Here is a 20,167-nt window from a genome sequence, read left to right on the forward strand (position 1 = left end):
AGAACATTGGACAAACAATTTTATACTGATGTTTATTGGCACTTATTCTCATTTTATATAATGTTATAAGGAGCAACGCAGGCTAGGGGCAACGCAGGCTAGGAGCCCAGCGCAGGCTAGGGGCAAAGCCAGGACGTGACACCATGGGTCTGCAGGTTTTTGGGTTTTCCTTTAAATTGGTTTCTGGTTCAGACCTAAACAACCAGGTGGGGGTAGAAAAGAACCAATTAGTGACCTAATTAGTGAGTTAAGTACAAGGTGAGAGCGAAAACCTGCAAAGACTCGGCCCTCCGTGAAACCGGTTTGAGACCTCTGCTCTAGGTCATGCAAAGTCTTTGGTCGTCTTGCATGAACCACACGTTTGAGATCTACCCAGAGTGGCTTGATGATATTAAGGTCAGGAAACTGTGATGGCCACTCCAGAACCTTCTACCTTATATGCTGTAACCACTGGAGGGTCAACTTGGCCTTGTGCTTAGGGTCATTGTCGTGCTGGAAATTCCAAGAACGTCCCATGCACAGCTTTCGTGCAGAAGAATGCAAATTGTCTGCCAGTATTTCCTGATGACATGCTGCATTCATATTGCCATCAATTTTCCCCAAGATTCCCGTGCCTTTATAGCTCACACACACCCAAAACATCAGAGAGCCACCACCCTGCTTCACAGTGGGGATGGTATTCTGTTCACTATAGGCCTTGATGATCCCTCTCCAAACATAGAGCTTATGGTTGTGACCATAAAGCTCTATTTTGTTCTGAACATTCAAAATTTGTGTGCCAGAAGCTGTGAGGCATGTCAAGGTGTTGTCGGGCATATTGTAACCAGGCTTTTTTGTGGCATTGGTTCAGTAAAGGCTTCTTTCTGGCAACTCGACAATGCAGCTAATTTTTGTTCAAATATCGTCGTATTGTGCTCCTTGAAACAACCACACCTTCTTTTTCCAGAGCAGCCTGCATTTCTCCTGAGGTTAACTGTGGGTTTTTCTTTGTATTCCGAACAATTCTTCTGGCAGTTTTGGCTGAAATCCTTCTTGGTCTACATGACCTTGTCTTTGTGTCAAGAGATCTCTGAATTTTCCACATCTTAATAAGTGATTGTACTGTACTGACTGGCACTTGCAAGACTTTTTATATCTTTTTATGGAAAATATTTTTCCATCTTTATAAAGATCCATTACCTTGTTACGCAGGTTATTTTCTGTTCCCCTTTGCTCAGTATCTAGCCTGCTAGATACAACAAACTAATTGACTATTTATACACATACACTAATTGCAATTTAAAAGCCACAGGTGTGTGAAATTCACCTTTATGCCATTTTCACCTGTGTGTGTCACCTTGTGTGTCTGTAACAAGGCCAAACAAAGGGTATTTAAACTTTTGATTAGGGCCATTTGGGTGATTTATGTTATCACTATGAGTAGAAAAGGAGCCAAACAACTATGTAATAATAAATGGCTTCCTATGATCACTATCCTAATATAAAAGACAGTTTTGTTGCATGATCAGTACTGACTGGCACTCATAATTTTAAACTCAATGCCAAAATTTCATATTTTCTGCCAGGGTGTGTAAACCTATGAGTGCATCTGTATACAGGTTTTGGAGCAACATATGTTGCCATCCAGACAACATATTTTTCAGGGAAGGGCTTGCTTATTTCAGCAAGACAATGCCAAACCACATTCTGCACGTATTACAACAGCATGGCTCAATAGTAAAATAGTCCAGGTGCTAAACTGTCCTCCCTGCAGTCCAGACCTATCACCCATTAAAAACATTTGGCGCATTATGAAATCAAAAATATGACAAAGGAGACCCCAAACTATTAAACAACTGAAATCCTATATCAAGCAAAAATGGGAATACATCAAAACCTTTTCAATAATCCATTTGAGAACACCTAGGCCGTGTTATGTATATAAGTATATTCATACTGATTGGAATAAGACATCCTCATAAGTAGATATCTTTTTATAAATATATTTTATCTTTTTAGAAGCCTATACTAATGCTTCTTAGATGTATCATTTTGCTTTTCACTATAGTAGTTTAAGACGACAGAACAATGTTCTGTGTGACACTGATTTACCCTACTGTGTTAATGTTTTCTGGACACCATTGCCTAATAGTTCTAATAATTTAACTTTGCTAGGGAGGATTCCATGTGGCATCTGTTGGAGCCTTCCAATGGAGGGGGGCTTACCAGGAATACACAAGTGCCACTAAAACCCCCATTTTAAAACAGAGTCCAAACATGGAACCAGATAGCTATATGGGTAAGGACCACTGCTAAAAAAACAGCCATCCATTGTTAATGTTGTCTCTGACCCGGTCCATATCCCTCTCCAGGTTATTCCATGGCAGTTGCTCGTACAAGAATTCGCCAGTTTACCATTTTAGGTGCTCCAAGGTATAAACACACAGGTAGAGTGGAGGTGTTCTCCCCTGGAGTCAACTACAAGCCAGTAGATTTTTCAGGACAGGTTTGTACCTAATGGGAAATTGATGTTGGCTTAAACTGTCAAATACAATTATGATTTCTGTAAACTTATACATAAAACATTTTGCAGACTCTCATTTTGTAAATTAAAAGCATTACACTTCTCATGTCTGATCCAATTTAATGGATTTTGTAATGCCCAGACAATTGTTAAAAAAGCAAGCAAGAATGCAGTTTAGACAAGAGCTTTATTATAACACAGTATAATGTCCCAAATTACTGTACATGGTTTATATTACTTATCTATTATTTTCTGTAACTCTTTCTATCTTGCAGAGTGGTGCTTATTTTGGGTCCGAAATTTGTGCCGTGGATATAGATAATGACTCCTATATGGACTTCGTCCTGATATCTGCTCCAACATTTACTGACAGACAAAGAGAGGGCAGGGTCTATGTTTGCACTATCAGTGACTGGGTAAAAGCATTTACAGATTTTGTTTAAAGTCTTCTCTCTTAATCCACCTAATCATCCGATTTACTATGATATTTTTTTTAATCATTCTTTCCATTTATGTTTTCAGTCTGGAGTGGTCTGTGGATTTACTGCTGAGATGACACTGCAGGGGGATGTAGGAAAGATCGGCAGATTTGGAACTTCTCTTGCCCAACTTCCTGATTTGAATGTAGATGGTTTTAATGATCTAGCTGTTGGAGCACCTCTGGAGAACAATGGCAAAGGAAGTGTTTACATATTCCATGGGTCAAGAATTGGAATCAGTAACATCTATTCTCAGGTTTGAGCAAGACAATGGGAAATTAAGGGACAATGGGAAATTACTGAGGGAGGACTCAGTATGGCTATTATATTGTATCCTATTATTGACATTGTTTCAAGATGTACATTAACTGTAGTTACCTTTTCTTCTACACAATATTTGCAGAGAATTTCAGGCTTTGATGTACAGTCTGGATTAAAGTTTTTTGGACTATCCATCAGTCAGTCTTCTCTGGACATGAGTTCAGATTCTCTCCCAGATTTGGCTGTGGGATCTAAGGGAGCTGTCCTCTTACTCAGGTATTACTTACTCAGGTATCTCTATGAAGTTGTAGTGGCCATAACCTGCATCTCATGCTAATAATGTTAATACTTTGGATTTTTAGGTCAAAGCCTATAGTAACAATTAGTACACTAGTGTCCTTCCATCCTCCCAAAATATCTACTGATGCTTCAAGAAGCAATATTGCTCTGAAACACACTGCTACAGTCTGTTTCACCATGACGAAAAAGACAGCAGACAATACCAAAGGTGTTTTGATCTGTTTACTTTTTAGTTACATTGCTTACATATTAAATTGCATGTGAGAAGTGTACTGTTTTCATTTTATTTAACCTTATTTTTCATCAAGGTAAAGCAAAGATTAATTATACTTTGACCCTGGATGTGACCCGCCAAGCTCCAAACTATCGTGCTTATTATAACAGTCAAGATAAAATGAGGAAGAAAACCGAAACTGTCACATTGTCACAGGGACAGCAGTGCTTTGATCATATCTTCTATATTATGGTAGGTATGAAACTTCACAGTGGCAGGGTAGTTTATGCCTACAGGTCTCCAAGGACACATGAAAAATGGTTCTAATGATAAACTATGGCCTGGATGAAATTAGCTCCAACATTAACCTGTGATACCTGACAACTGGATAGGAGATACATTGTTTGTATTTAGGCAATGTTGGTGTTGTAACTAATAGTTAGCTGTCAAATAGGTAGGTGGCTTTTTATTGACACAGAACCAATACTGTCAACATCTTAATAAGTGATTGTACTGTACCAATACTGTCAAAAACAAAAAAACACTGAAGAAATGACTTTTTGCTACAATGTAAAGTAGTGAGTGCACAGCTTGTATAACAGTGCAAATTTGCTGTCCTCTCAAAATAACACAACACACAGCCATTAATGTCTAAACTGCTGGCAACAAAAGTGAGTACCATTATTATTCAGCACTGCCTTAACCCTCTTTTTAATATTACAGTTTTTTACAATCGCTATGACAGTTTTTTCAATACATTTAACAAGTTTCCTAAACTCTTAACGCACCAACACACCTAAAACACACAATTGGCAAAACGGTTAATTTCATGCTCAAAATCACACATTGTAAACTAAACTCCAAAACTAATTTACAAAATACAATAATACACTAACACAATACACTATGTTTAACAAAACACTGCAAACATGTTTCAAAATCAAATAATTATTCAAAACACTAACACATGTTACCATTTAGTCAATCATAACACAATGACAAAAAAAACACTATCATCAGCTGAAATTACAGAAACTGCATTATTTTATGTATCAGGTCTGCCCTTATACAATAGACAGTATATTGTATTGATCATAGATTGTGTTTTGCAATGCAGTTTCTTTTGATGCCTCTCTACATTTTTGTTTTGTTGGGTTTAGTAAATGCATGCATTTTGTTTCTTTTGCTGCAGAAATTCAATACAAAAAATGAATGACCATCTTAGAGTAGCTTTATAGAATGTACAGTTTATGAAAAAAAAAAGACAGAGACAGAATTGCTGCAGTAAAGACTTTATTTGTAAAAGGACATTGCTGCAAGATATACAAACAGAAAAAACACTGGAATAATAATAACAAAAACAGAGTTAGGTTTAGAACATGGTGTTATCTGTTCTGACATACAGTGTGAAAGCATTTGTAAATTTGACTGTAAAATTACATTGTTTTGGTCTTGGTTGAGCTTGTGTGTAAAAGAAGTTCAAGCATTTTAAATTTGTGTTAACTGTATGCATTTTGTGTCAAAGCAACAAGAAATGTGTTAAATGTATAGCCTACAAAGATGGATGTTGTGCTAGCCGTGTTAAGAGTTTAGGAAACTTGTTAAATGTATTGAAAAAACTGTCATAGCGATTGTAAAAAACTGTAAATTAATATTTGCATTTCAGGTAAATAACACAGCAAACATAATCCTTATATTTAACCCAATTTGTAGTAAAGATATTCCAAATAAAGTATTCAAACAAAAATATATTGTAACGGGCACAGCATGGACACGAGACAGGAGGGATTCGTTTCATTATTAATAAGAAACAACCGAATGGAGAGAAGAACATCAATTAGAACTAAAAATGCATACAAAACAAAGAGAGGCACAGTGCCGAGTATAAGGGATGTGCATGATAAAGCTTCTGATCATCAGGTACTTCACATTGGTTGAGCAGTGACTCCCAGTTAAGTTAGTGTTTGTACACCATGTTTTGTTTACATGAATGCACAGCCCACCTTGTAGAGTCTTCATTAGTATTACATAAAAGAAGTAAAACACAAACTAAAGGCAATTGTGACCTGTATGGTAAGGTGTAAACTACCAGAATAATAATTAATGGATAATTAACAGGTGAAGCTGTTCAGCAGAGTAACATACAATTAGCATGCTAGCTAAGCTAACTACCTTCACTTATTTGACAACTCCCTACTCAGTTACACCTCAAACATTGCCTAAATAAAAACATAAATACTGTTGTGGGTTATGGCATAACTGATTGAATCAATCCATTGATAAAAGTTCTGTGTTGTAATGCGATTTGTTGATGACCAAAACATTGATACAGGGATCCAGCGTTTCAGCACAAAAATATGCCAATCCTTCAAAAATCCTAAATCTGGCCAATTCTGTTTTCTCTTTGACAGGAAGACCCAGAAGATGCCCTTAATGAATTGTCTAATGAACTTGACTATACATTTGAAGGGTTGCCATCATCTGAAGGACTCAGTTTAAGCCTTTCCCCACAGACCCCGACTACAACATATCATCCTGTATGCTTTTTTTCTTAACTTGTTCTAACAAATTGTACCAAAAAGGATTTTGAATTAGAGAACATCTAAGATCTATCTACACCCTGGCAATTTCCCAATAAAGTAACGTGTTCTCTTCCCTCAGTTAAGCTTTGAGATCAGTTGTGGAACTGATAACAACTGTGTGGACAACCTCAAAGTTGATTTTAATTTCACTGGGTAAGTTTACACAACTGCTGATTAGAATGATGACAATTTTACTGTAGCTTGCAATGAGAATATAAAGTATCTCTCAAAAGTGAGTACACCCCTCACATTTTTGTAAATATTTGAGTATATATTTTCATGCGACAACGCTGGCAACAAATGTGAGTACACCCCTAAGTGAACTCACTTTTGATGCCAGCTGTTTAGACTGTGTGGCTGTGTGTTGAGTTATTTTGAGGAGACAGCAAATGTACACTGTTATACAAGCTGTACACTCACTACTTTACATTGTAGCAAAGTGTAATTTCTTCAGTGTTCAGTGTTCTTCAGAAAAGATATACTAAAATATTTTTAAAAATGTGAGGGGTGTACTCACTTTTGTGAGATACTGTATAATGAGATTATGTTCCTTATATCACTCCTCTATTCTAATGCTCTCTATTTGTCATTCACACCTATTTCAGATCCTCAGAGATGAAAGTGGGCATTGATGATGTATTAAATGTGACAGTGTCAGTTGAGAGCCGGGAAGAAAACTCTTACAATAGTCGAGTCATTCTCACTTACCCTGCAGGACTGTCATTCAGGAAGTTCATCACAATCCAAGTAAGAATACAAGGACACCACTCAGTATTGCCAGATGTGCCGGTTTCCCAACCAGTTGGGCTATTTTTAATGACAATGTGTAGGCTTGGGCAGGTCGATATAGAAATAGTGTTATATATTGAAAGCAGTGTTTTTTGTGGAATCTGTGGATGATTGGGCAGTAGATTTTCAATGAAATCTGGCAAACCAGACAAAGTTTGAATATTTCAATAGACACCATTAAGCATTGTGTTTGACAGACTAACATTTCTTATTGTGTTTACCTCCACCACATATAGCAAAATTCCACAATGCTTATAAAATGTGCTTTGTCTGCTAAATTACTCAACCGTAAATACATTTTACTGTTTGCACTAGAAATCTAAACTCAAAGATAATAAAAAGTTGTTAAGCAAAGGAACATGGCTATAAATGAGGTTATATTATGTTATTTTTAACACTGTTTAGAGATTTATATTAATTTGATCCAGTTTGGTACAGCAGATAAATAATCCTAGAAACAGAAAAAGCGTGTCAGAATGTGTCAGAATTTAGGAAGGGGGTCCTATCATAAAATCTGAGTTGGGCTTTTTTTTTTTTTTTACATTTTATAAAGTTATTGATTCAGAGCTTTGTAATGGTATATAATACAATATTGTTTGATAAAGTTATGGGAAATATATGTTGCTTTAAATGTTGATAATCTGCTCTACTTAGTTTTGAGAAAACAGGCTTGAAAGATTCACACTTGCCAGAGAGCTGGTCTTTCTTTATGTCCATTCTGCGTGGTTCATGCCCTCTTAGGCCTTAACCCCACCAAGCTATTTAAGTTTTCAAATGGGGACACTCTGGCCTTGTACTAAACGGGTCTGGTTGGTCTCTAATAAACGCATACTACAGTGGATACAAAAAGTCTACACAGCCCTGTTAAAATGAAAGGTTTTTGTGATGTAAAAGAATGAGACAATATGCAATAACAGTCGTTGTCAGGCTGGGAGACCCAGCCACGACCCATCTTCAATGCTCTTACTGAGGGAAGGAGGTAGTTGGCCAAGATCTCGCGATACTTGGCCCCATCTATCCTCCCCTCAATAAGGTGCAGTCGTCCTGTCCCCTTTGCAGAAAAGCATCCCCAAAGAATGATCACGGTTTCATGCTTCACGGTTGGGATGGTGTTTTTGGGGTTGTACTCATCCTTCTTCTTCCTCCAAACACGGCGAGTGGAGTTTAGACCAATAAGCTCTATTTTTGTCTCATCAGACCACATGACCTTCTCCCTCTCCTCCTCTGGATCATCCAGATTGTCATTGACAAACTTCAGACGGGCCTGGACATGTGCTGGCTTAAGCAGGGGGACCTTGCATGCGCTGTAGGATTTTAATCCATGACGGAGTAGTCTATTACTAATGGTTTTCTTTGAGACTGTGGTCCCAGCTCTCTTCAGGTCATTGACCAGGTCCTGCCGTGTAGTTCTGGGCTGATCCCTCACCTTCCTCATAATCATTGATGCCCCACGAGGTGAGATCTTGCATGGAGCCCCAGACTGAGGGAGATTGACCGTCATCTTGAACTTCTTCCATTTTCTAATAATTGTGACAACAGTTGTTGCCTTCTCACCAATGCTGCTTGCCTATTGTCCTGTAGCCCATCCCAGCCTTGTGCAGGTCTACAATTTTATCCCTGATGTCCTTACACAGCTCTCTGGCCATTGTGGCGAGGTTGGAGTCTATTTGATTAAGTGTGGACAGGTGTCTTTTATACAGGTAAGGAGTTCAAACAGGTGCAGTTAATACAGTTAATGAGTGGAGAACAGAAAGGCTTCTTAGAGAAAAACTAACAGGTCTGTGAGAGCCGGAATTCTTACTGGTTGTTAGGTGATCAAATACTTATATCATGCAATAAAATTAATTATTAATGCAAAATTAATTATTTAAAAATTATACAATGTGATTTTCTGGATTTTTGTTTTAGATTCCGTCTCTCACAGTTGAAATGTACCTATGATACATGCTTTGTAAGTAGGAAAACCTGCAAAATCGGCAGTGTATCAAATACTTGTTCTCCCCACTGTAAATAAAGCCATACCATACCTTAGTTGTGAAAGCATTAACCACAGGGTGTTCCCTCCCTAGCTGGTCCTGAATGGATGAGGCCTGAGAGCCAACAAAAGGTGATGCAAGAGGGGCTTCTGTCAATTTCAAGTTGAGCAACTTCATCTTCGGCCCAGACACCTTGCTTTTAATCAGGTCTTCTGGCTTGATGAAGCAGGATAAAAAAAAAACATGATGAGTTTTCTCCTGCTCATCGTGGAATTCATGAACCTTTGGGTCCTTGAATTGAAAAAGCAGACTGTAATGATTCGGCATGGGAAGGACTGCTGAATAGAAGTGGAGCTAAAGGAGAGTTTTCTTGTCCTCAAATCGCACCTGCCAAAACATAGAAACATACACCAATCAGCCATAACACTATGACCACTGACAGGTGAAGTTAATAACACTGATAATCTCGTCATCATGGCACCTGTCAGTGGGTGGGATATTTTAGGCAGCAGGTGAACATTCTGTCCTCAAAGTTGATGTGTTAGAAGCAGGAAAAATGGACAAGCGTAAGGATCTAAGCAACTTTGACAAGGGCCAAATACTGATGGCTAGACGACTGGGTCAGAGCATCTCCAAAAATGCAGCCCTTGTGGGTTGTTCCTGGTCTGCAGTGGTCAGAACCTATCTAAAGTGGTCCAAGAAAAGAAAAGGGTTGAACAAGCAACAAGGATCGTTGATGCATGTAGGCATTGATGCGAAGGCTGGCCTGTGGTCCAATCCAACAGACAACAGCTACTGTAGCTCAAATTGCTGAAAAGGTTAATGCTGTTACTGATAGAAAGGTGTCAGAACACACAGTGCATCGCAGTTTGTTGTGTCTGGGGCTGCATAGCCGCAGACCAGTCAGGGTGCCCATGCTGACCCCTGTACCACTGCCAAAAGCACCTACAATGTTCACGTGAGCATCAGAACTGGACCACGGAGCATTGGAAGAAGTTGGCCTGTTCTGATGAATCACATTTTCTTTTACATCACGTGGATGGCTGGATGCGTGCGTGTTGCTTACCTGGAGAACACATGGCACCATGGCACTATGGGAAGAAGGCAGGGGGATGTTTTGGACAATGTTCTGCTGGGAGACCTTGGGTCCTGCCATTCATGTGGAAGTTACTTTTACACTTATCACCTAACTAAGCATTGTTGCAGCCCATGTACACCCTTTCATGGCAATGGTATTCCCTGCTGGCATTGGCCTCTTTCAGCAGGATAATGCACCCTACCACAAAGTAAAAAGGGTTCAGGAATGGTTTGAGGAACTCAATGAGTTCAAGGTGTTGACTTGGCCTCCAAATTCCCCAGATCTCAATCCAATTGAGCATCTGTGGGATGTGCCGGACAAACAGGTCCGATTCATGGAGGCCCCACCTTGCAACTTACAGGACCTAAAGGATCTGCTGCTAACGTCTTGGTGCCAGATAACACAGCACGCATTCAGAGGTCTAGTGGAGTCCATGCCTTGACGTAAAAGGGGGACCTACACAATATTAGGCAAGTGGTCATAATGTTATGGCTGATCAGGTTTATGTACTCTTATCTACATGTACATTCTCAGGAAGGCATAGTAAAAAAGTACCAAGTCTAAGAGCCATTGGTGTGGAATATAGCACTCTGGTCGCAAGCTTTCAAGTCAGTGGTCTGTGTGCAGGTCTGACAACAAAGCCACAACCCAACGCTCAGAAAGACAACATAATCTCTTGCTGGCATCATGAAGGCGGTGTTGAATGAGTCACCATCTATGTCGAGGATTTGAAGGGCACGGCGGGCTCTGATCTTCTCCAGGACATTTTTAGAACCTGTCAACACAGCACATGAGTCCTTGATAATGGACACCAGATTATCCCATGGGAGTGTCATCCTTTCAAAAAGCCCATCCAGTGCAATGAAGAGAGATTCTGCTGATACAGATATGAGCTCCAGATCTGTAAGTTGTTGTACAAACATCCTCTCATGTTTCTCGGACCAGTAGCTAACAAGCACATCATATACCCTTGTGTTTGTCTTGCTTGTGGCCTCATCAATCTTGAGAGTGAAGGGGACACTTCTCATTTCCTCTAGTACTTCCTCTAGTCTTCTTCACACCATGGGTGAGCTTGTATGAAGCAGATGTCCTTTCCATTGAGAGTTCAGCAATCTCTTTTGGATCTTTTGCCAGCTCTTGCGCCATTCAGTAATCCCTAGAGTGATTGACAGGGGAAGAGAATTCTCAGCAACAAATCCAAGAATGAGTGCATGAAAAACAAATGTTTATACACCATACATCTGAAATAAAATCATTTCCCAAAGTACTATTATTATCATTATCATCTCTGATGTCATCATCTGTTCCTCGTTAACCCCTTGTTTAGTCCACATTTAAATTCCTCCTGCCGTTGTGTTTCTGGATGGTCATTGTTGCATGGTCCATCTGAATTTGCCATTTAAAACCTTTTGTTTTTTGCTAAGTCCCTTTATTAAAGACCTTTTGTTCAAGCAACCTCTGCGCCTGTGTCCTGCACCCTGATGATCATGACAATTTGTAGTTATGTCATTATCTAAGTTAATAACCAGCTGTTTGAAACATTGTAAAAAATAAGAGTTGACTGAGAAAGAGTTGATACAAAATCAGAAAACACTTACTTAATCCTGTGCAACATGGTTGCATTGAGGAGGAATTGATCTGGGTTGCTTTTAGTTGTTGTGTGGAGTCGCAACAATGATAATATCTCCTTGTTAATGTTAGCTAATGTTAACAGTAGTAGCAATAGCTAGAGAACTAGCAATGCGAAGGACTTGAAAAGCAATGCAATAAACTTTCTTAAAAGAAACAAAAGGAATTATCTGTAGCTAGCTAGCAAACGTTAGACTTACCCGTATACATGTACTTGGTCGACGCTGTGTGTTTCCGTTAGATCAAACTCAAGGTGTTCAATACTCCAGGAATCTGTACATCTTTCACTGTCTCTGTCATGGTTGCCTTTTGTTTGTAAATGTAATCTGTAGACAGTTGTTTTATACAAGAAGAGCCAGTGTCTTCTTTGAGGGCCATCTCCACATTTGCAATGAAATGCATACATTTTTTCCATTTCATTGTCATATGCTGCTTGCACAGGATATTCCACTGATTTCATTACAGAGTCAACTTCCTCTTTGACAACATCACGTACATCTCAGTTCCTTCACCATCACCATCATCAGAGAAATTTGCAATGTTTCTCTGACAACATTTTGAGCAGTATCCTAGTCTGGGATTTCCTAATTGTTTTCCTTATTGTCCAGTTTATCTTCCGAGTCAGACAGGGTCATGGCATCATTGTCCTCCAGAAGGTATTCTCTAACAACTTGATCCCACTCAGATATGCCATGACCAGCTAATTTCAGGGCAGTGATTTGGTTGACAGCTCTAGCAACGGGTTTGCAGTTGTCCAAGTTTGAAAACCCTGGGGTCATAATGACTTACTGACCAAGTAATTATGACAGAAACCGTTGACTTGGCAGTATGTCAAGTCAGTATGTCAGCACGTACAGCCCCTTTATTATCCCACCTAATCATGTAGAGCAAAGAAAGACTTGTATTTACCGCGGGTTAAACAAGGGTTTGAGTTTTCCATTTTATTTGTGTTTACTAGTTTGTTATTTGCATATTAAGTCACTTGAATATTCACATCTCACAGAACATGTTTTCATTCTTACAAACGTCTATCCTGAAAAGTAGTGACATGTGGCATACAACCTCGTTTCAGAATTCTGTCACATATGTTTTATGGGGATTATGAAGCGTTGAAAATTTCAGTCAATTATGTCTGTGAAAGACATTGCATGCATATTAATTATTTTTGTTAATGCATTCCATTTTCCATTTCATTCTGTTGACTTGAATTAGGAAAATGGGCCCATTATTAAGAAACCATAGTATTCAAAAGCTCTGGGAGGAGTGAAAGAGATTTTAGTTAGCACATGTGGTGTTCAAATTATTTTTTTTCAAAACCATTTTCCTTTCCAGGGAAAAGTGGAGTGTAACTCCATAGACAGTGAGCATGGTGTAACATGGGGAAAGAGTGACTGCACCATTAATAAGCCCATCTTCAAAAGCAATTCAAAGGTCTGTCCTTACTTTTTCTTTACATTTTTAATAAAAACGTTCTTTGCATAAAACCGGGGAATTTGTAACATAGAACTTCAAGGTATATAAAGAAATCAGTCAAATGAAAAATTCAATATTAAATCAATAAATTTAAAGAGTTTCAAATATGTGCATGTAAAAAATGACTGGGATCTTTTACTTCAGCTCATGATTTATGGTGTATTTATATATATTAATATTTTTGTTCAGTGTCGCAATAGTTATCACAGTCCAAACACTTTTTTAACAAATGGGAGGGATGGGCTTGAAGATATGTAACCACTTTAAACCATTTTGTCTGCCATGTACAATAATTGACAGTCCATATGAAGGTTATATATACTTTTTTGAAACTTTACATTAATTCTAACAGTACAGACAGTGAAATATAATTATTTGAATTAAGCTCATAAGGCAGTTTCAAGAAGGATTGGATTCATTACCTTTATTTTGAAGTCCAACTATGTATGTAGTAACTAAGTAACTTTAAATTATACATTGTTGTTTTCTAGGTTTTCTTTGTAATCTCCTATGGAATAGATAGTAAAAGTGTCTTTGAACAAATGGTGACTTTCACTGCAAATGCCTCAAGGTATGTGTGTGGACCTAACTTAGTAAAACTTTTTTTTATTTACAGTGGATCTAAAAAGTCTACACACTGTTAAAATGCCAGTTTTTGTGATGTAAAAAATTTGACAAAGATGAATCATGTCAGAACTATTTTCACTTTTAATGTGACCTATAATGTGAACAATTCAATTGAAAAACAAACTTACATCTTTGAGGGGGAAACATAAAAAATAAAAACTTTACAATAACCTAGTTGCATAAGTGTGCATACCCTCTTATAACTGGGGATGTGGCTGTGTTCAGAATTAACCAATCACATTAAAACTCATCATCAAATGGAGAAAATATGGCACAACAGAGACATTACCAAGAACTGGACGTCCCTCCAAAATCGATGAAAGGACGAGAAGAAAACTGGTCAGGGAGGCTTTCAAGAGGCCTACAGCAAGGAATTGCAGGCAAGTACTGGCTGTGTGCTACATGTGACAACAATCTCCCATATTCTTTATATGAATGGGCTATGGGCAAGATGAAAACCTTTTCTTACAAAGAAAAACATCCAAGCCCGGCTGAAGTTTGTAAAAACAAACATCAAGTCCCCCCAAAACATTTGGGAAAATGTGTTATGGTCTGATGAAACCAAAGCTGGACTTTTTGGCCATAAATCCAAAAGGTATGTTTGGCGCAGAAACAACACTGCCCATCACCCAAAGAACACCATACCCACAGTGAAGCATGGTGGTGGCAGCATCACGCTTTGGAGCTGTTTTCCTTCAGCTGGAACCAGGGCCTTAGTCAGGGTGGAGGGAATAATGAACAGTTCCAAATAGCAGGCAATTTGGGCACAAAACCTTCAGGTGTCCGTTAGTCAGGTGAAGATGAAGAGGAAGTTCACCTTTCAGCACGACAACGACCCAAAGCACACATCCAAATCCACAAAAGCATGGATTCACCAGGAGAAGATTAACGTTTTGGAATGGCCCTGCCAGAGCCCAGACCTGAATTCAATTGAACATCTGTGGGGTGTGATGGTAATTTTATCGATCAGAACTCTTTAAGAAGGAAGTACAGAGACAAAATACTCTTGGCACAAATTAACAGTTTATTTATTATTTGCAAATAAGAGAGACGCGTCAAACGCCTACCAACATAATCGTCCGAGGAGTCTCTAAATCATTGGGAAATACATTCAATACTTATAGAGAAATGGGTGGGGTTAGGAATCCACATGGTCGCACCATTAAACCACCTATGTTCCTTATCCTTCCTACCCCCTGTTGTGTATCTTCCCCTATCCTGCTGGTGCTTTATGTTTACCTCAACACCTCATACTTCCTTTCCCACAGCACAACCAACATTCCTTTTCTCATCTAAACAGTTGCTCAGTCGTTTAATCAGTTAGAATACATTATTAAAGAAATTTCCCTGACAGGGGAGATCTGAAGAGGGCTGTGCACAGGAAATTTCCTCGCAATCTGACAGATTTGGAGCGGTTTTGCAAAGAACAGTGGGCAAATATTGCCAAGTCAAGATGTGCCATGTTAATAGACTCCTTCCCAAAAAGACTGAGTGCTGTAACAAAATCAAAAGGTGCTTCAACAAAGTATTAGTTTAAGAGTGTGCACAATTATGCAACCAGGTTATTGTGAGTTTTCTATTTTTACACCCCCTTTAAATAATGTTTCATGTTGCCTGTCCCCACATTCTAATGTCTAACTGATTGTGTAGCTGAAAATACATTAAGGATAATGTGCTATAAATCGGATCAGTATTTAAATCTATATTTGGTTTTCACATTTCAAGATCACCGCCAATTATTTTCTTGGAACATTTTCTGATTGATTTTATATTTTGAAGTATATTATACTGAGTAATGGTAAAGTCTTGTTGTCAGTATTCATTGCTAATTCCTGTCTGATCCCGTTTAGTGGAAATAATGAACATGCCCCAGGTAGTCAACTTCACAAAGTGAACATGATTGGTGTCAAATACAGCATTTATGTTTTGATCACAAGGTTTGTTTCTTTAATTATAAAATGTTATTTTCCATAAAAATATTTTGTTCAATGCTTATATTAATGTTGGTCACAATCCCAACTAAATCAACACAGTCAGTTATTTATAATGCTTTTATTGGTTAATCTGTTTAGACACGAGGATTCTACCAGGTACATTAATTTCACTGCTGGGAAAATGTCTATGCAGAAACACATGAATCAATCATTTGTGGTAAGAATTCTATCCTATGCATTTGTCTTGATGTCAGTGGAATATAATTGAGCTAATGTAGAAATCATGCCATTCTGTCTCAGGTTGTGAATTATGTAAGAGACTTTAATCTTACTGTGAAGATCATGGTGCCAATGAAACTTGGAGACAAATATATCTGGGCTGATCCAGATGTTTTAAATGTAAGGATGCAAATCATTTGTTGAATAACAACCTCCCACATATACCTCCCAAATGTAATACAATTAAATAACATTTAAACATATTAAAATTGTCAATTTAGACACGTTTTTGGATTGACAGGAAGGTTTTTTTCAGATTCCAGGTTGTCACAGAGAGAATGATGAGAAACCTATTGCAACAGATTTTGCGGACAAACTGAAAAAAAAAGCTGCTGTGGTGAAATATTGCTTGTTTTTGTGTTTTTGGAAAAAAAGCTTTGTAAACATTTTCATAAAGTAAATATGTGTAAAAACGGTATTTTAACATTAAGGTGATCAAGATTATACTTTTAAGAAAACATTTGAATTGATCTTGCCCTACAATTACATACTTTTGTGGATTTCAGCATGTTGATTTTAAAACAATTACATCTTTCCTCTTTGTTTTACAGGACTGCTCTGTTGCAATGTGCAGGGTGTTTGTGTGCAGTGTTGTCATGAGAAAAGACGCTCGCAATTCTTACAGCATTGCTGGTAACATCAGCTCTGGATGGATAGAACAGGTAATAAATGAAAAGATGGGCAAAATATGATTGCAATACAAAATATGTTTTAATAAACTAAATCAATAATAGATGACTAGTGATGTACACAGCTCCGGAAAAAATTAAGAAGCTACTACACCTTTTTCTTTCTTTTCCAAAAAATTCGAATATTTTTTGAGTAAAGAACAGAAGGGTTAATATTAAGAGACCACTGCAAATTGAACACTTCTCTTCCTCACCCAAAACTTTCCTTTTCAACTTTTTTGGAAAGGAAAGAAAAAGGTACATTGGAGATTTTCCCCGGAGATGTGTATATATATATAAAACACATTTCTTACTGCTTCAACCTCCCATGTTATTCTTTACATTTTTGGTCTCTTTTCTCTCAGATTGGTCTTGAGTCTGCCCGCTTTAGCTTGGTCAGCAGTGCCACTCTGTATTATGACAGAAACCAATACATCTATTTTTCTTCAGACTCCAAAAACAACCCACCTGTCCAGACGGTAGCAGCATGTTGTCGTTTTCACAAGCAGTACCACCTTGTATTATTGGTTAACCTCTTCAGCTATGTCGAAATTACATGTGTTTGTCATCTACAGATTGAAACTGAAGTGGAGGTGTACCCTGAGATTGATTTCACAAAGGAGATCATTGGTGGCGCAGTGGGAGGTCTGCTCCTGTTAGCTTTGATCACTGCTGGGCTGTATAAGGTATATAGACTGACTATTTTGGAAAAAAACAACATGTATGAAATACTTTTACTTTTACTGTAGAAATGTTTTGTTTTGTGGTAATTGTGGGGAGTTCGATTTTAGAAGAACCATTTAGCAGGATTCAGTGTTTCCCTCTTGTGATGCTCCACCACAAATTTGTTTTTTTAATTTCTTTTTTGCCAGACCGCGTAAGGGGAGTCGGCTAAGAGCGAATGTCTCTTACTGAGTGACTGACTGAGTGACGGACTGACTACCCCTTGCTAAATAGCGTAGTGGTTAGAGATGCGGACTTGTGAACTATATATCCCTGGTTCGTCTCTCCTCGCAGGCAAAGCAAAGTACGCATTGTGAATTGTTCCGTATTGACAAAAACTTCACTGGCTAAAACATGAAACTGTTCATGGTTATATTGCGACTGTTTCTGGCATGGAATAGTTCATCTCCATTCTTGCTAGCAATTGCTCAATTCTTATGATTATTCCTAAAATGTTAGTAGATACTAGTAAGCCTATTGCAGGCTAATAAGCTGTTAAAAAGGCCAGTGGTAAAGCAATACAGTCAGTTTAACACAATCCTCAAAGGAGTCTAGCGACTGATGAAATGTGTAATGCCGTGGCATAGTGGTTAAAAACAGTGTCTCTCATGTGGAAGACCTGAGTTCAAATCTATTGAGAGCAACAACATTTCAAACATTTTCTGATAGATTCCAAGAGAGTGAGGTCAGAGAAGCGTAACTTGCAGTGTCTGTGCACACGCATGTCTGTGTGGAACTTGCAGTAAGTGTCTGTCTCGCTGATAAAAAGCAGGTTAGATATCTGTCAAAAGCTTAAGTGTACGTATATTTTAGATAATACGAAAATGGGTAAGATCTTAAAAAAGAAGTAATATGTAAAACTTGAAACGTAAGCGTGAAATTAGTTCTGTGAGTATACAAACACCCTTTTATGACTTTAGACGTTACATTTTTACTTTCCCACTACATTAATTTGTTTATGGAGAGTTTTTTTATGTGCACATTTTTGTCAGTATGTGGCATCTGCCACCAAAGTTAAGAAGCTAGGCAACATTAGAGAGTTGTAGCAATATGAAGACTTCTGGTTCTTCATATTGCTACAACAAAATAGAAGTCTGCGGAAAAACATATATGTATACAGTTGTGCTCAAAAGTTTGTATATCCTTGGAGAATTGATAATATGTACCGTTTGTAAAGAACTTGAGTGAGCTGTCACAACATGTCTTTTATTTCTTATTGGATTCACATTCAACTGTAGGTCATAACAGAATGGCACCATCATAAAACAAAACATGGCAACAAAGAAAAAACCTGTTAAAAAGTCTCCATACCCTTAGTTCTTAATACTGTGTATTGCCCCTTTTAGCATCAATGACAGCGTTCAGTCTTTTGTAATAGTTGTGTATGAGGCCCCACGTTCTTGCAGGTGGTACAGCAAAATGCCTCCAGGTCATGCAAAGTCTTTGAGATCTCCCCAGAATGGACCACTGATATTAAAGTCAGGAGACTGATTGATTGCCACTCCAGAACCTTCTCCTTTTTCTGCTGTAATAACCACTGGAGGGTCAACTTGGCCTTGTGTTTATGGTCATTGTCAGGCTGGAAAGTCCAAGAACCTCCCATGTGCAACTTTCATGCAGAAGAATGCAAATTGTCCACCAATATTTTCAGATAAAATGCTGCATTCATCTTGCCATCACTTTTCACTAGATTCCCCATGCCTTTAGAGCTCACACACCCCCAAAGCATCAGTGAGCCACCACCATGCTTCAGAGTGGGGATGGTATTTTGTTCACTATAGGCCTTGTTGACCCCTCTCCAAACAAAGCCCTATTTTGTTCTTGTCACTCCAAATTACAGTGTGCCAGAAGCTGTGAGGCATGTCAAGGTGTTTTCAGATATTGTAACCAGGCATTGGTGCTGTAAAGGTTTTTTGTGGCATTGGTGCTGTAAAGGTTTCTTTCTAGCAACTCAACCATGCAGCTCATTTTGTTCAAGTATTGTCGTATTGTGCTCCTTGAAACAACAACACCGCCTTTTCCAGAGCAGACAGTATTTCTCCTGAGGTTACCTGTGGGTTTTTCTTTGTATCCCGAACAATTCTTCTGGCAGTTTTGCCGAATCCTTTTTGGTCTACCTGACCTTGGCTTGATATCAAGAGATCCCAGAATTTTCCACTTCGTAAAAAGTGATTGAAGACTACTGACTGGCATTTGCAAGGCTTTGGATATCTTTTTATATCCTTTTCCATCTTTATAAAGTTCCATTACCTTGATATGCAGGTCTTTTGACAGTTGTTTTCTACTCCCCATGGCTCAGTATCTATTGTGATGGCAATTTCTTCGATCAGAACTCTTCAAGGAGGAAGTACAGAGACAAAATTCTCTTGGCATATTTTATTTGCAAATAGAGAGATGCGTCAAATGCTTACAAAATAATCGTCCGAGGAGTCTCTAAAGCATTTGGAAATATATTCGATACTTATAGAGAAATGGGTGGAGATAAGAATCTGCATGGTCATACCACATAAACAACACGTGTTCCTTATCCATCATACCCCTTGTTGTGTATCTTCTTCTATCTTGTCCTAAGACCCATTGTTCTGCATCTACCCCCATCCTGCTAAAGATTCACATTTACCTCAGCACCTCATACTTCCTTTACCACAGCAC

General features: G+C 38.3%; 1 protein-coding gene across 4 annotated transcripts in view; it reads left to right on the forward strand.

Moving 5' to 3' along the window:
- LOC105030023 (integrin alpha-M) overlaps positions 1-20,167 on the forward strand; it is a 66,936-nt gene that overhangs the window by 43,334 nt on the left and 3,435 nt on the right. For 2 of the 4 annotated variants that reach the window (XM_013133034.3, XM_013133036.3), the window contains 19 exons: positions 2,155-2,278; positions 2,352-2,485; positions 2,779-2,919; positions 3,026-3,238; positions 3,386-3,519; positions 3,606-3,751; positions 3,852-4,009; positions 6,169-6,294; positions 6,419-6,492; positions 6,945-7,086; positions 13,144-13,242; positions 13,776-13,855; positions 15,762-15,848; positions 15,984-16,062; positions 16,146-16,244; positions 16,381-16,461; positions 16,676-16,786; positions 17,158-17,271; positions 17,368-17,478. In XM_013133034.3, the coding sequence (XP_012988488.2) occupies positions 2,155-2,278; positions 2,352-2,485; positions 2,779-2,919; positions 3,026-3,238; positions 3,386-3,519; positions 3,606-3,751; positions 3,852-4,009; positions 6,169-6,294; positions 6,419-6,492; positions 6,945-7,086; positions 13,144-13,242; positions 13,776-13,855; positions 15,762-15,848; positions 15,984-16,062; positions 16,146-16,244; positions 16,381-16,461; positions 16,676-16,786; positions 17,158-17,271; positions 17,368-17,478 (2,253 nt within the window). Of the gene's footprint in view, positions 1-2,154; positions 2,279-2,351; positions 2,486-2,778; positions 2,920-3,025; positions 3,239-3,385; positions 3,520-3,605; positions 3,752-3,851; positions 4,010-6,168; positions 6,295-6,418; positions 6,493-6,944; positions 7,087-13,143; positions 13,243-13,775; positions 13,856-15,761; positions 15,849-15,983; positions 16,063-16,145; positions 16,245-16,380; positions 16,462-16,675; positions 16,787-17,157; positions 17,272-17,367; positions 17,479-20,167 lie in introns of those variants that run through there. The other 2 variants (XM_020044340.2, XM_020044341.2) reach the window with 2 other exon arrangements.

The sequence above is a fragment of the Esox lucius genome, chromosome 5, assembly GCF_011004845.1.
Source record: "Esox lucius isolate fEsoLuc1 chromosome 5, fEsoLuc1.pri, whole genome shotgun sequence".
In the NCBI taxonomy this organism is placed as follows: domain Eukaryota; kingdom Metazoa; phylum Chordata; class Actinopteri; order Esociformes; family Esocidae; genus Esox; species Esox lucius.